Source organism: Rhinoraja longicauda, chromosome 20, assembly GCF_053455715.1.
Source record: "Rhinoraja longicauda isolate Sanriku21f chromosome 20, sRhiLon1.1, whole genome shotgun sequence".
Lineage (NCBI taxonomy): Eukaryota > Metazoa > Chordata > Chondrichthyes > Rajiformes > Arhynchobatidae > Rhinoraja > Rhinoraja longicauda.
The window spans coordinates 20,238,200-20,257,764 of record NC_135972.1 but is presented as its reverse complement, the minus strand read 5'-3'; the positions used below and the strand labels follow the sequence as shown (position 1 = coordinate 20,257,764).

The window sequence follows — 19,565 nt, the reverse complement described above, 5'->3', positions numbered from 1 at the left end:
ACAATCATGAGAGGAATAGATCGGGTAGATACACAGTCTCTTGCCCAGAGTGAATGAATCAAGGACAGACGAGATAGGTTTAAGGTGAAGGGGAAAATACTTAATAGGAATCTGAGGGGTAAGGTTTTCACACAAAGGGTGGTGGGTGTATGGAACAAACTGCCAGAGGAGGTAGTTGAAGAAGGGACTATTCCAACATTTAAGAAAGAGTTAAACAGGTACATGGATAGGACAGGTTTTGATGGAAATGGACCAAAGTCGGGCAGGTGGGACTAGTGTAGCTGGGACACGTTGGCTGGTGTGGGCAAGTTGGGCGAAAGGCCTGTTTCCACACTGTATCACTCTATTATACTGTTTGGCCTGTTTGCCTTTATCAGTCAGCGGAGTGAGTATAAGAGCCATGATGCAATTGTACAAGTCATTGATGAGACCATACTTGGAGGGTACTGGGCTCAGTTTAGTTTAGAGAGATGCAGCATGGAAACAGGCCCTTGAGCCCACCGTGTCCACGCTGACCAACAATCGCATATACACTTGTTCTATCCGACATCCATGGGATCATTTACATAAGCCAATTAACCTACAAACCCGCAAGTCTTTTGGAGTTTGGGAGGAAACTGGAGCATGCGGAGAAAACCCACGTGGACACAGGGAGAACGTACAAACTCCGCACAGACAGCACCCGAGATCAGGTTTGAACCCGGGTCTCTGGCGCTGTAAAGCAGCAACTCTACTGCTGCACCTCTGTATCATCCCACGAGACCTGGGTGTGCAGGTACATGATTCTCTGAAAGTGTCCACACAGGTAGAAAGGGCAATAAGGACTGTGTTTGGCATGCTTGCCTTCATCGGTCAGGGCAGTGTAAGAGTCGTGATGCAATTGCACAAGTTGTTGGTGAGACCACACATGGAGTACTGTGCTCAGTTATGGTCGCTCAGACACAGAAAGGCAGCTAATATCAAAGACCCACACCACCCTGGCCACACTCTCATCTTGCTGCTACCATCTCGAAGGTGGTACAGGAGCCTGAAAACCCTGACCACCAGGTTCAACAGTAGCTTCTTCCCCAATAACCATTAGGTTCTTGAACCACCCTGTATAACACAAACCTCAACCTTATCTCGGAACTGAAACAGGCTGTACTAAGTTGCACTATGAAGAAATAGTCACCTGTTATAACTTATAATTTCTTGTCTTATTGCTTATTGCGTATTTATTTCATTGTTCTGGTGCATCTGACAATTAAACACTCTTGACTCTTGCCCTTCCCTGCATTATTACTGCTCGGGTTTTATGGTGGCAACCTAACACATCATTATTCTACCACCTGTAGTGGGAGAGTCTAGGACCAGAGGACACAGCCTCAGAATAAAAGAGCATACCCTTAGAATGGAGATGAGGGGGAATTTATTTAGACAGAGGATGGTGAATCTTTGGAATTCATTGCCATACACGGCTGTGGAGGCGAAGTCATTGGGTATTTTTAGAGCAGAGATTGACATTCTTGATTAGAAAGGGTGTCAAAGGTTACAGGGAGAAGCAGGAGAATGGGGCTGGGAGGAGAAAATAAATCAACCGTTATCAAATGGCAGAGCAGACTCCATGGGCCTAATTCTACTCCTATCTAAGGAGCCTACTGATCATATGCCAACCGCTGGGCAACTGATGAGAGGTATAAGTTCAAATCTCCCACACGGCACCACTACGCTCAAGATCAATTCAAAGCCAAGCTCTGAACTTGGATCAGATATTAGTATGTTAGTGGTTTACATTCTTGGTCTCCACACCACCCTCCATTCATCTCCCACACGAGAGAAGAATTTTCCTAGGTAGGTTCTATTTTGAGATTTGGGTTGAATGAAACAAGCAAACTTACTTTCCAAACCGCAGGGAGCCCGAGACGTATGTTTGCCAGTGGGCGCAGTAGAAGAGGAACAGCCCGATAAAGCAGGAGAAGAACATCAGGTCACAATCGGTTCCCAAGCGAGTGGCCAGGCAAGCGCCCAAACCGACCACAACTAGGGAGGAAAAACAAGGGCGGGAGGAGAGTTATAAAGCACGTGAAGCGGCAGCATTCGGAAAGGTTAACGTTTGCAGGGAACGCCATCTTTAGGGTGATCAGAAACAAACGCTGCCCCAGTTCTGATCCAACAGTCAGCACTAGGACACACTTGTCAACACTTCAGCCTCGCATAGATCTGAATTACACCCCATCTGCCCCATTGGGCCAGTGCATCTAGATCACGCTGTAATTGTAGATATACCACCAATTTTAGTGTCATCAACGAACCTATTAACTACATTCACATCAAACCATTAATATAAGTAATGTACAAAGGTGAACCCAGTACTGATCCCTGTGAGACACCACTTGTTGCAGCCCTTCAGTCTGAATACAACAACCCTCTAACACCACAACTCTGTCTCCTACAATTCTGTATCCAACGGGCCACTGATCTGGATCCCATGTAATCTATCCTTTTAGACTAGCGTACCACGCAGAACTTTAGAGATACAGCATGGAATTAGGCCTTTTGGCCCATCGAGTCTGCGCCGACCAGCGACCACCCCGTACACCAGCACTATCCTACACACTAGGGATAATTTTATGATTACCAAATTACCAAAGCCAATTAACCTACCAACCTGTAGGTCCTTTTCTTCTCTCCAGAGATGCTGCCTGACCTGCTGAGTTACTCCAGCAAGACCATGTAGGTCTTGGTGTGTGGGAGTAAACCGGGGCATCGGAGAAAACCCACACAGTCACAGGGAGAATGTACAAACTCCATACAGACAGCACCTGCAGTCAGGATCAAACCCTAGTCTTTGGCGCAATAAGGCAGCAATTCGATCACTGCACCGCTGTGCAGCCCAAGCTTGTGAAAGGTCTTGCTCAAGTCAATCTAGACAATGTCTACTGCACGACCATCATCAATCTTCTTGATCACCTCTTTAAAAAGATGTAATCAAATTTATGAGACACTATTTCCCATGCTCAAAACCATGTTGACTATCCTAATCTGTGCTTGGCTTTTCAACCCATCTGTCCGTGCCGCCCAGCGATCCCCGTACATTAACACTATCCTACACCCACTAGGGACAATTTTTACATTTTTACCCAGCCAATTAACCTACATACCTGTACGTTTTTGGAGTGTGGGAGGAAACCGAAGATCTCGGAGAAAACCCACGCAGGTCACGGGGAGAACGTACAAACTCCTTACAGTGCAGCACCCGTAGTCAGGATTGAACCTGAGTCTCCGGCGCTGCATTCGCTGTAAAGCAGCAACTCTACCGCTGCGCTACCGTGATTGGGTCCCAGGGAGTTATCTACCTCAATGTGTTTGAAGGTCTCCAGCACTTTCCCTCCGTGGAGCAGTTGGAATCTCAAATAGATTCGCTGGTAGCCTGGTGTATATAACAGGAGGAATGCACCACCTCCCCATCGACCCATAGCCCATCCCATCATCCCACCTGTGGCAGAAGTTGCAGATCACACAGTGGTCCCATCACCTAGCTCCGAACCTGAACCAGAGGGGCACTCAAGTCACCTCCAATCCGAGGACTTGCTTGAGTTGAAGATAATACAGAGACATACAGCACGGAAACTGGCTCTCCATGTCCACCAAGAGGCCCAACTAAGCTAGTCCCATTTATGTGCTTTTGGACCATATAAATCTAACACTTTCCTATCCATGTCCTCTGATATAGTAGCTGCCTCAAACTTCCTCTAGCAGCTCATTCCATACACCCACCACCCTCTGTGTGAAAATGTTGCCCCCTCATGCTATTAAATCTTTCCCCTCTCACCATTAAACCTATATCGTCTAGTTCTTGATTCCCCTATCCTGGGTAAAAGACTGTGCATTCATCTTATAATGAGGTGTTCAAATATGTTTACCATAAACTACTCTGCCTTTTAATTGGATCGATTTAGAAACAATTCAGTTCATCGTTTGCATTCTTTGTAACTTGTGTCAGTATATTCTACACGCTGCACTGGTGTATGGCTTGATGGTGCTCATGTACAGTATGATTTGACTGTATAGCAGGCAATATTTTTCATTTAATCTCAGTACACGAGACAATAATAAACAAATACCAATATTGCTGGTAGTCATTGTCCACCAAACAGAACATGTTCCTTCAGTCCACATACCTGTCGAAAAGGAATCACAACCATGGTCAAACAGTTCCCCAAGTGGAGAGCTAGTGTTGGTCCTTCGAGCCTGCTTCCCATCAATGGCATCCAACGACTGGTAAATAAATAATCCCAGACCGCACAGCACATACACATACGCCGGTGCCTGCAGAGGAGGGAAAATAACAGATCATAGACTGAGTGGTCAGCATTAACTTAAATTCCCATAAATCTAACTGGGGAGAAGGCAGGAGAATGGGGTTGTGACAGAATGATAGATCAGCCATGATTGAGTGGAAGAGCAAACTTAATGAGACGAATGGCCCAATTCTGCTCCTGTGATTTATGAAGCTATTAATGCAAGAGACTACTTAGTACTATGTTTAGTCTGAGCCATGACCTGCTAAACAGGGCTGAAGATGGATCTGATATAACTTGGAATTCCCGATTCACCACCCTCTGACTAAAGAAATTCTTCCTCGTCTCCTTTCTAATGGTACGTCCTTTTATTCTGAGGCTGTGCCCTCAGGTCCTGGACTCTCCCATAAGTGGAAACATCCTCTCCACAGGTCAGATAGCATCTGTGGTGAGGGAAACAAATAATGTTTCAGCTCAAAGATGCCTTGTCAGAACCTTCCCAGTTCGAACGAGAACTGAGGGAAAAGTGGAGAAGGGTGCCAAGTAATCAGTTGACCATGGGTCAGTGGTTCTAACAGATTCCAGCCCAGTACAGCCAACTCCATCTTCAATTAATATTCTTACATGTGTAATATATTTATTCAACATCCGTGTCCTCTTTGATAAGACTCTGAAGAGCTTGGAATATGAACTTTGTTCCCCTTATCCTAAAAAAGGAGCTCTAAAAACCAGATATCAGTTTGCAAATGCAGAGAACTCCTGTCACACAGTCCCTGTAAAGGAAAATAGGCAAGATTGTACAAGCTGTTTTTCACCATCTTTTCCATGAGAACTCATTAGCTACCATACAGCATCACTTGCAGGAAGACCAGGAGATTCAGGGAGTAAATTCCAGAGATGAGGAATAGACAGAAATCCCATCGGTTTACGCAAAGTGCAGAAATTGTAAGAAAACAGATCTGGAACCGCTGAAGGGTTGGAGGAGATTGTAACACCAGGAGAGGGACAAGGTGACAGAGGGATATGAGAAGAGGGAGAATAGAAGTGGCACAACGGTAGAGTTGTAGCTTTACAGCACCAGGCACCCAGGTTCGACCCTGACTATTGGTGCTGTCTGTACGGAGTTTGTACGTTCTCCTTGTGACCATGTGGGGATTCTCCAGGAGCTCCGGTTTCCTCCATCACTCCAAAGACGTACAGGTTTGCAACTTAATTGACTTCGGTAAGTTGTAAAAATTGTCCCTAGTGTGTAGGATAATGCCAGGGTACGGGTTGATCGCTTGTCGGCGCGGACTCGGTGGGCCGAAGGGCCTGTTCCCGCTTATTTCTCCAAAGTCTAAAGAAGCGAGACACGAGAGACTGTAGATGCTGGATTCTTGAGAAATAATCAAAGCGCTGGAGTAACTCAATGGGTCAGACATCATCTGTGGAGGGAAATGGATAGGCGACGTTTCAGGTTGGGACACTTCAAACCCGCTGAGTTCCTACAGTACTTTGTTTTTTGAGGCAGATTAGAAGCTGGTGAAGGCCGGTGAACAGATTTTGGTGCAAGCTCAGTTACAAAGCAGCATTTATGGATGAGTTCTGGCTCACAAAGAGGATGGAAGCCAATGAGCAGAGCACTGGACTCATTAAGGCCCAGGGTATAAAAAAGGCACAAAATCTGAAAAACCTGATAAATTAACCTATAAACTACAGCTAAAAAAAATCTGCACAGGGACAGACTTACACAGTTTGCTAAATCATCATACGTGACATACTTCCAATGTAAAAGGAAACAATTCATTTAAATTCCCTAATCTCGACACCACAGCCTAAACCAATGTTTAATCACCCTGCACTGCCCTATCTCGGTTGTGGTTCCCGATTGAGATAATCAGCATTCTGCTGTTTATATACAACACAAACTGGCTTATATCCATGCCCAAATTGATTTGTATTTCTCAGAAGCCATCGTCCTTTAAATTCAGTGAAAGTTTGAGGAATAACACGTCATCTTTTGGGAGGTGGATGGCTGCAGAAACAAGTTAAACCGACTTAGATAAGAACCAATGCTCTCTTTGGAAGGGTCACTGGTGATATTTATGGCTCCTATCTTTCCAGTGCAGATACAACTTTTGGACAGAACTTGGAATCTTCTATCATAGAAACTCGGTCTGGAAAAATGTTAATGTAGTGATGCAGCATGGAAACAGGCCCTTCGAATCCACACCAACCATCCATCACCCGTTCACACTAGTTCTATGTTATCCTACTTTCTCATCCACTCCCTACACACTAGGGGCAATTTACAGAGGACAATTAACCTACAAACCAGCACGTATTTGGGATGTGGGAGAAAACCGGAGCAAACCCGTGGAGCACGGAAACCCATGCGGCCACAGGGAGAACAGGCAAACCACATAGACAGCGTCCGAGGTCAGGATTGAACCTGGGTCTCTGGTGATGTGAGACAGCGACGCTACCCACTGCGCCATCCAGCTTGGGAAACAACATCTTACCTTCTGTCTGAGCATCTTTCAGCCTCTAGGACTCCATATTGAACCCCCCAATTTCAGATAATTATCTCTTTATGTATTAGATAGGGCATTTCTGCTGATAAACATTTTAGATCTTTTGTTATACAGTTTGGCAAAAAAGCATAAACTGATTTTAGTGCCACCTCAGGTCATCTAAACTCACCCTGTCACAGATATTTCCGATGATCCACAGATTCCAAAGATGTACAGGTTGGTAGAATAATTGATTCCATCGCCTCACCTGCATGCAACTACCACTTGCCAGACTTTGTCCTGCCCCACCTCTTTTCCAGCTTTCTCTCGCACTGCAATCAGTCTGAAGATGGGTTCCGAGTCGAATCATCACCTATCCACGTCCCCCAGAGATGCTGCCTGATCCACTGTTACTCCAGCACTTTGTCTTTCCTTGGTAAGCCTGCATCTGCAGTTCCCTGTTTCTACCTGCATCTGCAGTTCCTTGTTTCTACACCTAAAAGTTTTGCAAGTTGGTGTAATGTTTGGAAGAACTGTATTCTGTTCTGTGCACTGTACGTAAGGAATACTGACCATTGACATTCCTCTTTGCACGTCTATCATTCCCTTTCCATCTTCACTGGAATCCTATCTTCATATTGCGTATGAAGATAAGATAATCCATTTGGAATTACTTGCAAAGCACTGTAAATAGCAAACGGCTGCATTCAGATTATTATCCAGTAGGAATGCACAGTGGTTACTGAAATTTGATGCAAACCAAATAAAAAGTGAGACGGCTGGTATGTCCACTGACGACTTCCCCGCTTATGGTTATGGAGGTTCAGTCATTCCAAAGGCAGATTGACAGAATTAGAGTCAATCAGTTATCAAGTCAAACAGCATGAAAACAGTCCCAGTTTGAAGAAGGGTTCTGACCCCTATTCATGTTCTCCAGGGATGCTGTCTGATCCACTGAGTTACTCCAGCATTTTGTCTCTTTTCATAGATACCGGCCATTCGGCCCAACTTGTTAATGCCGACCACGATGCCCCATCTAAGTTTGTCTCACCTGTCCACGTTTGGCTCATATCCCTCTAAACCTTTCCTATCCATATACCTGTCCGGGTGTCCAATACCTGCCTCAAATACTTTCTCTGGCAGATTATCCATATACGCACCATCCACTGGGTGAAAAGGTTGTCCCTCAGGTTCCTATTAACTCTTTCACCTTAAACCCATGTCCTCTGGTTCTTGATTCTGCTAAGCTGGGAAAAAGACTCTGTGCATTCACCCAATCGGTTCCTGGACATTAAAGGAATTTGGTGATAGAGCTGCAAATGGCATCAAGGTTGCCAATCAGATAGAAATGCAAGAGCAAGCCCATAGGGCCAGTTGATCTACTCCTGTTCTAATACATCTTTACATGATAAACATCGATTGCCATACGCATCAGCCTTCTCACATTTTATTTGTTGCATCGTATTTCAGTAACACTGTGCATTCCTAACCTGATTATAATCTGAGTACAACCATTTGCTATTTCCATTGCTGCTGTGGCAGGCACCTCCAAGTAATTCAAGATAGATACTTTATCCTATACACTCATAATATGAAAATAAGATTCTAGTAACCATGGGGAAGGAATGATTAATGTGCAGAGAGTAACTGCTGGGGGTAATACAGTGCCTTCCATAATGTTTGGGACAAAGACCCATCGTTTATTTATTTGCCTCTGTACTCCACAATTTGAGATTTGTAATAGAAAAAATTACACGTAGCTAAAGTGCACATTGTCTGATTTTGTTTAAAGGTCATTTTTATACATTTTGGTTTCACCATGTAGAAATGACATAGTCCCCTCATTTCAGGGCACCATAATGTTTGGGACACATGGCTTCACAGCGGATGTAATTGCTCAGGTGTGTTTAATTGCCTCCTCAATGCAGGTAGAAGAGAGCTCTCAGCACCTCGTCTTCCTCCAAACATGACTACTTTCATTTCCATGACATTGCTGTGTCCCAAACATTATGGTGCCCTGAAATGGGGGGACATGTATAAACACTGCTAAATGGTATAAACATAATTCTACGGTGACACAAAAATGTATAAAAATGGCCTTTATTAAAATCTGACAATGGGCACTTTAACCACACGTGATTTTTTCTATTACAAATCTCAAATTGTGGACTACAGAGGCAAGTAAATAAATGATGGGTCTTTGTCCCAAACATTGTGGAGGGCATTGTAGATCCTTCGATGGTTTTCACTTTTCTGAGTTTACAGCTCTAGAACCTAATAAATTGGGTGAAGCAGCATCTCTAGAGACAATGGATAGGTCATGTTTTACGTCAGGGCCCTTCCTCAGTCTCAATAATGACTTCATCATTTTTAGTTTAGTTTATTCTTGTCAGCACATGCACAGACGATAAGTTGACATTTATAGGTCAGATCTGCAGGTGTTATTTTAGGTAGGTTGACGGGGGAGGGGGAACCTGACATTGTTTGCTTTGAGCAGACTGAAGAGGCTTAATGGAACTGTTCAAAACCTTTGAAGGGTCTTGATGGCCTTCCAATGCCACAATTGTTGGTAGTTGTACGCACAAACCGAGAAGGAGTTGTTAGCAGTAGTCTTCACAGGCGAAAAATTCAATGACTATATTTTGGACAAGGCTGTCACCGTTGAGACCGATCACCAGCCACTGATTACTATTTTGAACAAGCCGATACATGCCGCCCCTGCGAGGCTGTAAAGAATGATGCTGCGGCTCCAAAGATACGACATTACACTGATTTATAAACATGGCAACCTGGCTGACACCCTGTCCCGTGTGCCCAGGAATACCTATGACGGGCATACAGCCGAGAAGGATACTTTTGATGTGATGATGGTCGACCATCTACATTCATCTTGTTTGGACATGTTAGTGTCACGCACGGCTGAGGACGACCCCTTACAGACACTTGCCTACAACATTCAACACGGGTGGCCGGACAAGCAGCATATGCTACCGCTGTCTGTGCAGCCATATTTTCCCGTCAGAGATGAACTGGTAATCGACAACGAGGCCATTATGAAAGGCCACAAAGTGGTGATCCCGGCTTCGCTGCAGCAGGAGTACGTCGACGCTGTACACAGAGGACACCCCGGCGCGGAGGCAACCGTTCAGCGAGCGAAAGGTATGTTTCTCTGGCCTGCTATGTCAGACTACGTACGCCAGAGGACGCAAACGTGCGCAGTACGCAACAGCTTAAGGCCGCATCAGCTAAAGGAACTGCTTTTGCTACACCCGGTTCCTGATTTACCGTGGTCCACTGTGGCTACTGACATTTTCAATTGGCACGGTAATCAATATCTAGTCCTGGTAGATTCCTATTCTGGATGGTTCAAAATCAATTTGCTCCGCACAACTTTGTCGGTGGCAATCATTCAAAAGCTTGCGAGACATTTCTCGGTCCATGGGGCTCCTCTCATCCTCATGTCGGATAATGCTGGACAATTTGCCAGTCAATGTTTTAAAGACTTTGCTAAGCGCTGGGATTTTAAACACATAACCAGCAGCCCGGAGTATCCGCAGTCGAACGGGTTGGCCGAGACGGCTGTTCATAGTGCCAAGCAGGCCATGGAGAGGTCCAAAAGAGCTGGGACTGATGTATTTCTGGACCTCCTTAGGACCTGCAGACCCAAAAGGGATATGATCGTTTGGGCTTAGTAAGAGGAACCTGCCAGGAGCCACAGTCCTACTTAGTCCAATCGGAAAGAGGAATCTATAGGCAGAACAGAAAAAAACATTCTACCAGTGAACGAGCCGGTGCCATCTCAGCAGTGCTCGTATGGCTACACGGAGGCCCCAGGTGGCATGTTATGGACTGGTGGAGAAGTCACCTAAAAAGTCACCCGTGACGTCACCTTTTTAGTCCCCGGTGCGATAGACTTTTGTGAGGCCAGTGCTGATCGAACCACGACCTGCGGTGCTGTCACCGGCAACGAGCACAGTAGAGGGCCCGTACCGTACAAGTGCAGGACTGGTTTGTAAGCCCAATCCCAAGTACAAAGTCTGTGGTTAGACATTTATCACAGACTCTGATTGATTAAGGTCCTCTTCGTTTCCTTCTATTCATCTTACCTATTTTGTATCCTCCATTGCTTAGCACTTGTTTTAGTTGAGGTTTACATCCTTATATTGTGATGCCGGTAGTTTTAGCTATATATATATTTTTTAATCTAGTTTGTGGGTTTATGCTTTAAGAAGGAGGATGTAGATCCATGTCTGGTTTTACTGTTGTTCACCCGTCCGTATCTAGTGGGCGGTTCAAGCTATTCTTGAGATTCGAATGGGAGCTTGCACTTATAGCAGCTAAGTGCTTTTACTCGACGTGTTCTGCTAATAAAGGACTTGTATACGGAGCTGAATGACTCACTGTTTTTACAGCAACAAACAGGCAGAACCCAATGAACAAGGTTCACAAGGAAACATTTTCTCAAGCAGCAAATTATGTTCTGGAATAAGGCCACCAGCATAATCAGGCCAGTCTCACCCTGGACACTCCCTCTTCTCCCCTCTCCCATCAGGCAAGAGGTGCAGAGGTGTGAAAACGCACACCTCCAGATTCAGAGCCAGTATCTTCCCAGCTGTTAACAGGCAACTGAACCATCTTCTCACCGGCTAGACAACGGTCCTGATCTTCCATCTTCCTCATTGGAGACCCACGGACTATCTTTAATTGGACTTTACTGGACTGTATCTTGCACTACATATTATATCCTTTATCCTGTATCAGTACACTGTGGACAGCTTGACTGTAATCATGCAAGTCATTTTGCTGACTGGATAACATGCAACAATTGGTACATGTGACAATAATAAACTAAACTAAAAATTATCAAGTAATTATTGAGACTGAGGAAGGGCCCCAACGTAAAATGTGACCTATCCATTGTCTCTAGAGATGCTGCTTGACCCAATGAGTTGCTACAGCATTTTCTGTATTTTTCAGATATTAAACATCTGCGCACCTTAGCTGAAGATCTGGTTCTTGGTTCATTGTCGTATTTTTAAAAACTTTGCTTTTACCTAGGTTTCAACATGACAATTAAACCTTCACCAATTCACAATAAATGCATGACAGGACATTGTGTAAGCATCCTATTGAGATGCATCATAGCTTGGTGTGGCAATAGCTCTGCCCAAGACTGCAACAAATTGCAGAGTTGTGGATGTAACACAGACCAGCCTCCTCACCACTGACTCCATCTTCACTTCATGCTGTCTTGGGAAGCAGCCAACATAATCAAGGACCACTCACACCTCAGCCATCCCCCCTTCTTTCCTCTTCCATCAGGAAGAAGATACAAGAGCTTGAAAGCACGCTACAACCAATTCAAGAATGATTCTTCCCCGCTGTTATCAGACTAATAAACTAATGATGTACTCCCGATCCATCAATCTACCTTGTTGTAGTCCGTGCACTATTTTTTAATCTGCACTTTCTCTGTAGCTGTAACACGGTATTCTGCACTTTGTTTCCTCTCTTTTGCACTTCCTGATGTATTCATGTACAGTATATGAATGGATGGCACACAAAACCAAGTGTTTCCACTGTATCTAGGTACATGAGACAATAGTAATAAATCATAAATGACCGATTTATAAAGCTCAATAGTAACAGGAAATACTTAAGTATAATCTGCACTATAACACAGGAACTGTGACAACTTATTCTTACACAATAAGTTCCTGAAACAGCAAAGAGCTAACGACGAAATAGTATTTTTGAGAAGTTAGTTCCAGGATAAACAGTGAGAATGAAAAATAAAAAATGTGGATGCTGGAAATCTAAAATAAAGATCAGAAAATGCTGGAAATACTCAGCAGGTCTGGCAGCATCAGTGGAAAGACAAACAGAGGTAATGTTTCAGTTTGAAGCCTTCTGTCAGAAGCGGGAAGATGACACAAGCAGCCCATTAAGCTGCAGGGAGGGACATGTCCCTGATAGTGTAAAACTAGAGTGACCATGGGGATAAAATATAGGTTCAGGTTTATTATTCAAAGGTTATTGAAGCTCCTACTGCCACGTGTATCATGGTACTGTGAAAAGCTTGTTTCGCATGCTATCCAATCAGATCAGATATATTGTACATAAATACAATCATGCCAGACTTAACTACAACAAATAGAACAGATACAGAGTGCAGTATATAGTTCTCAGCATTGTAGCGCAACGGTTTCAGAGATAAAGTCCAATGTCCTCAATGAGGTAGAGGTGAATTACAGTACCCCAGCTTATGTGCCGACCCCCAGCTTATGTTCTTTGGGGGAACTGGATGATATTATTCGGCCCATTAAACCTGTTCTGCTCTCTGTATCATGGCTGAACTGTGAACTTAACACACACCTTATCCCTAATACATGATTGATGGTGCTTTTACATTTGGGATGAACAGTACCTATTTGTCAAATTCTACTGATAGTTGACAAAAATCTAAAAGCAGCACCAGTTGGTCCCTTGGAGAATTTGCTGCATTGAAGTATGGAGTGTACTGAAAATTCTCCCAGACTACCAGAAACAAGAAGTGAGCAAAAATTCCCCAAAGTTCTGCTCACAATCATTGAAGAGATGTGGCGATTACAGTGTGAACCACTTTGTGAGGAATGCTGACTCAGGGAACTTGGATGGCAAAATCAAGCATCGAAGGGGAAGCTCTCAGAGAGCCATGGGGAGGGGTTGATCCTGTGGGTGAAAACAGGACGAGAGTACTGGTTAGAGGAGGAAGACAGCAATTTGCCCCAGAAATGAATGGGCCAGCTGAGAAGTTAATTGATTTTTAAAAAAAACTCTTTTTGTTCTTATGTAGACACAAGGAACTGCATATGCTAGTTTACAAAAAGAGACAAAGTGCTGGAGTGGGTCAGATAACGTCTCTGATGAACATGGATGGGTGATGTTTCACAGGGTGCTGGAGTAACTCAGCGGGTCAGGCAGCAGAGAAGACAAGGCACAAAATGCTGGAGTAACTCAGCGGGTCAGGCAGCATCTCTGGAGAACGTGGATGGGTGACATTTCGGGTTGGGACGCCTACTCAGCACTTTGCGTCTCCTTTTGTGTCCAAGCAGGTTTTGAATGCAAAGCGGAGACACAAGAAACTGCAGATGATGGAATTGTGAGTAAAACACAAAGTGCTGGAGGAACTCAGCAGATCAGACAACATCTGTGGCAGGAATGGATAGACGACGTCCATATCCCGAAACGTCATGTGTCCATTCCCTCCACAGATGCTGCCTGACCTACTGAGTTCCTCCAGCACTGGGCTTTGCATACAAACCCATGTACGTGTATCTGGACAGTGCATATTAATGGCAGGTTTAAGCTTTTTTCCACTAGTGTACACAACAGTTGCAGGAATTGTTCTCTCTCTCTCTCTCTCTCTCTCTCTCTCTGTATCCTGCAACCACTTAAGTCCCAGGCAGGAATTGTCTTTCACAAATCAGTCAGCCACCTTTGTGTGCTCTGTGGTAATCATTGACCTGAAACAGACTAAAGCTGAAAGAGCACCTTTGAGTTTGTTTCTGGCAGGAGATAACCTGTCTTATCAGTCACCCTTTGAATGTGTTTGAAACCAGACTGTGATGAAACCAGACTGTAAAAGCAAGGACCTGCAGATAGACCCAAAAAGCTGGAGTAACTCAGGGGGGTCAGGCAGCATCTCTGGAGGGAAGGAATGGGTGACATTTCAGGTCGAGACCCTTCTTCAGACCAAAACGTCACCCATTCCTTCTCTCCAGAGATGCTGCCTGTCCCGCTGAGTTACTCCAGCCTTTTGTGTGTATCTTTGGTTTAAACCAGCATTTGCAGTTCTTTCCTGCGCAAGGAACTGCAGATGCAGGTTTACAAGCAAAGACACAAATTCCCAAAGTAACTTAGCGAGTCACATAGCATCTCTGGAGAACACGATTAGGTGAACCAGATTATGATGGCTAGCTGGCATGCTATAGACAAGAAAGTCAGTCTTAACTGGCTTCATTAGTGCATACTACTTAAATCTGCCTGGCTTCTGACTTGGCTTTTGTGTGTATTGAGCTTCAGGTGAAACTTCCTATCAGTGAGTGAGGTTGTTGAATTTCTGAAAAAGGGATACCATTGCTCCTAGCTATTACCCTAGTTATGACACCGAAAGACTATTTTAGTGTAACTAGGCTAACTATTACTGAACTAATCATAATGAAGGCTAACAACTTGAAATTAAGTTGCACCCTAAAACAAGTAATTATCTAAGGTTAGGTCTGATCGTTGGTGGTACTCTCGTTTCTAAATCAGGGTCCAGCTCCCACCATTCACCCTTGGCGACACAATCCACACTTGCTCTCCAGCACAGAACTACACACACACAGCACCATCGGAACAGAATAAAGTCTTGCTGGTGGATGCAAAAAATAGTGAAGCATTATCTGGAAGAGAAGTGCAGTTATTCCAAATTCTCTATCAAACTTCTACAGGTGCATGGTAAAGAGTGTACTGACTGGTTACATCGCGGTCTGGTTCGGTAACTCAAATATCAAGGAAAGGAGGAGGCTGCAGAAAGTGGTGAACACTGCCCAGTCCAGAGGTACTACAAGATCGAAGGGATTTATAGGAGGCGCTGCCTCAAGAAGGCAGCCAATATCATCAAAAACCCACACCAACCTGACCACACTTTCACTCACTGCTACCATAGGGAAGGTGCAGGAGCCCGAGAATCTGGAGGTAACAAATAGCTGCCTTCCATCAACCATCTTCTCCAGCCCTGTACAACATTTAACCATAACCCGGGTTAGCTAGAGAAATGGATGAAAGGAATTTGGAGTCAATTAGAACATAGACAATGCAGATGACCAGATAAGGAGTGTAGATCAGCAGAACAACTGGGTCTAGGCGCAGGAAAGGCACAAAGGTCTCAGTAAAGAGGCAGAGTCAGAGGCAGGTGATGTGACAGGGTTGGAAAAAGGCAGATTTATTGAGTACTAGAGCAAGTGGACCCGTTGGGCCCAAACCTCTCCTGCATTGGTGCAGCACCTTCTCCTTCCCCCCATTCCCCCTCATTCTTCGTCCTCTTGTCCCCTCCTCCCCCTCCACCCTCCCCCCACTCCATCCCCCTCCACCCCCCTTATCCTCCCTCGTCCCCCTCCCTCCCTCCACCCCTGCAACCCCTCCTTCCCTCCCTGCAACCCCTCCTTCCCTCCCTCCACCACCTCCTCCCTCCCCCCTCCCTCCATCCCCTCCCTCCCTAGGAGATAGATTTAAAATGTGAATAACTAAAAATATAATACCAATTTCAATGAAACTTCTTCCATTAGCATCCTCCCCCATCCCCTCAACCCCCCTCCTTTTAAACTTAAAAACGTGAATAACTTTAAAAATATAACGCCGATTTCAATAAAACTACTTGCATTATCACTAAAGTGACAATGGTGAGTAAGGTGGGCCTAAAATTGTCACGCTATCGTGTACCGTTTTGGCTGAAGTTCAGTCACAAACAAGATAACAAAACGAGAGTTTTAGTATATAGATGTGGACATGAAGACTGAAACTCATCTCGTGATACTGAGATTATGAATAGTCTAATTGCCACGGAGAGGGATAAGGTTAATGATTAGGGAGACTTCAGATAATGACAGGGAGCAAAAACAATAGTTTTAGTCTGCTCAGCATTTGCTTGGAAGAAACAATTGCTCATCTAGGATTAGATGTCAGGCAAAAGCTGCAGCCTCGGGCGGAGTGGTGTTGGGGAGAGCCAGGAGTGTTTAATTGTTATATGGACCAGGAACAGAACAATGACATTCATATATACATACGTACACACATACATACAAACATGCATTATATATATATATTACATATATTATATATATAGACACAATAATTAATATAATAACTTATTAGCAATACTAGGAACATAATAATGCTAACCAAAGTATGTAATGCAACCTATACAAAGTCTACTGCTGAGTTCACTGCTGAGGTTGGATTGTGGTCAGTGTTATGAAGTGTGTTGTGTGTAGTGTGTTGCAAGAGCCTGATGGTCGATGGGAAGAAGCTGTTCCTGAATCCGGAGGTCATGGTTCTCAGGCTCCTGTACCTTCTTCCATGTGGTAGCATCGAGATGAGAACGTAGCCAGGGTAGTGTGGGTGATGATACAGGCTGCCTTTTTGGGGCAGCACATCCTATACATCCCTTCGGTGGTGGGAAGGTCAGTACCCGTGATGGACCTGGCTGTGTCAGTCTCCAGGTAGGAGGCAACAAAGTGAGTTGAGAGCTGACTCGGGAGGGAGCTGGAGACGTTGGATGTGAGGAGCGTGGGCCTGTAGGAGGGTGAACAGGGGTAATTCCTCCAGCGTGTTCAAGGTCGGCTGCAGGAGGCGGCCTGGAACACAAAGGTGGCCAGACAAGCCGACAGGACTTTGGACTTTAAATTATGGCGCCTAACATGGCAGTGCCTGCATGTGTAATATATGCAAAAAGTATATCACCATGCGGTTGGCCATGTGACAAATAAAGCAGTGACGGGATCGGTCAAAGTCAGCATGGGTTTATGAAGGGGAAATCATGCCTGACTAATCTTTTGGAATTTTTTGAGGATGCAACCAGTAGAATGGATAAGGGAGAGCCAGTGGATGCGGTGTAACAAGACCTTTTCAGAATGGCAGGCAATGACTAGTGGGGTGCCGCAAGGCTCGGTGCTGGGCCCCCAGTTGTTTACAATATATATTAACGATTTAGACGAGGGAATTAAATGTAACATCTCTACGTTTGCAGATGACACAAAGCTGGGTGGCAGTGTGAGCTGCGAGGAGGATGCTATGAGGCTGCAGGGTGACTTGGATAGTTTGGGTGAGTGAGCAGAAGCATAGCAGATGCAGTATAATGTGATAAATGTGAGATTATCCACTAAAATGGCAAGAACAAGAAGGCAGATTATTATCTGAATGGTGAGTTTAGGAGAAGAGGAGGTGCAACAAGACCTGGGTATGCTTGTACATCAGTCACTGAGAGTAAGCATGCAGGTATAGCAGGTAGTGAAGAAAGCTAATGGCATGTTGGCCTTCATTGTGAGAAGATTTGAGTTTAGGAGCAAGGAGGTCCTACTGCAGTTGTGCAGGGCCCTGGTGAGACCACACCTGGAGTATTGTGTGCAATTTCGGTCTCCTAATTTGAGGAAGGACATTATTGCTATTGAGGGAGTGCAGCGTAGGTTCATCAGGTTAATTCCTGGGATGGCGGGACTGACATATGATGAAAGAATGAGTCGACTGGGCTTGTGATCGCTGGAATTTAGAAGGATGAGAGGGGATCTTACAAAAACATATAACATTCTTAGTATTGGACAGGGTAGATGCAGGAAAAATGTTTCCAATGTTGGGGGAAGACAAAAAACAGGGGTCACAGTTTAAAAATATGGGGTAAGCCATTTAGGACTGAGATGAGGAAAAACCTTTTCACCCAGAGAGTTGTGAATCTGTGGGATTTTCTGCCACAGAAGGCAGTGGAGGCCAATTCACTGGGTGTTTAAGAGGGAGTTAGATTTAGCTCTTAGGCTAAAGGAAATGGGGAAAAAGCCAGAACTGATTTCAGATGATCAGCCATGATCATATTGAATGGCAGTGCTGGCTCAAAAGGCCAAATGGCCCACTCCTGCACCTATTTTCTATGTTTCTGTGTAAGTACTACTGAACTAAATCACTATTGACTGATAGAGGGGTTCAGGTTAGGCATCTGCCAGCCTGCAGCCTAGCATAGACCTACTACAATACGGCAAGTCCTGCTGGGCTGGGGGAGTTCAGAAGGTAGTCGCAGGTGTAGGACTCTAAACACCTCACTGCCTGCAGTTCCCTCCATCTCATCCCAGCACCCAACATCCACCATCAACTCCTTTCACCCCATGACCTTATTCCACTTGGTTTCCCATACATAAACACACCCCCCCCATACCCCTCCGTCACAGGCTTGGTTCCACATTTACATACACATCCACCCTCCACATCAAAACCCTAAACTGACCCACCAGCCCTATAATCCCACACATCCCCAGGACCTGACTGCTCCCTCAACCCAGTCACACCCATCCTCCCACCCCAGGGGGAACCCTGGACAACCCAAACATACTGTCACACATGCTCTTCTGGGATCCGAACACCCCATCACCCCTGGGATCCATTCAGCTCCCATCCCACCCAGCACCCAGGGGGCCCAGTCACCCTGTCCTCAGAACCCCTGCAACCCAGCTACCCCACCCAACACCCTTGGATCACTGTAACCCATCCCCCAGCACCCCAATTTTCCTGTCACCCCAACACCCCTATGACCCATTCACTCCACCCCCCAGCACTCCTGCTTCCAGCCAACACCCCTGGGACCTAGTCAACCCCCTCTAAAATCCAGGGACCCACTCACCTCCTCCCCAGTACCCCCCGGTCCAGTCACCTCGCCCAGGGCCCTATCACCCGAGCATCCTCATCATAGCCCCACGGGCCGGGCCTACCTGCTCGGTGCCGCCAGGGCAGTGGTAGACGAGCAGCAGGGTGCTAAGCAGGTTGGTGGCGAGGCCGAGCAGGGTGATGGCGTTGGGCGCCAGCCAGGCGGGCACCAGGCCCAGCAGCCAGCACCAGTAGAGTTGCAGCGGCTGCTCGAGCAGCGAGCAGCCGGCCGCGCTGTACCGGTGCTCCTCCAGCCGCTTCAGCTGCGCCTCGCTCAGCGGCCGCAGCAAACGCGCTCCCATCGCCGCGCCTCGTCTCGTCTCACAGCCAGCGAAGGCCCGGCCCACCGGCAGGCCCACGGGGG

General features: G+C 45.7%; 1 protein-coding gene across 1 annotated transcript in view; it reads right to left on the bottom strand.

Moving 5' to 3' along the window:
- chpt1 (choline phosphotransferase 1) overlaps window positions 1-19,565 on the bottom strand; it is a 30,221-nt gene extending 10,656 nt beyond the window's left edge. The window contains exons 1-3 of the mRNA XM_078417117.1: window positions 19,267-19,565; window positions 4,161-4,308; window positions 1,878-2,019 (exon numbers count right to left, since the gene is read on the bottom strand). Coding sequence (XP_078273243.1) covers window positions 1,878-2,019; window positions 4,161-4,308; window positions 19,267-19,503 — 527 coding nt within the window. The 5' untranslated portion in view covers window positions 19,504-19,565. The remainder of the gene's footprint in view (window positions 1-1,877; window positions 2,020-4,160; window positions 4,309-19,266) is intronic.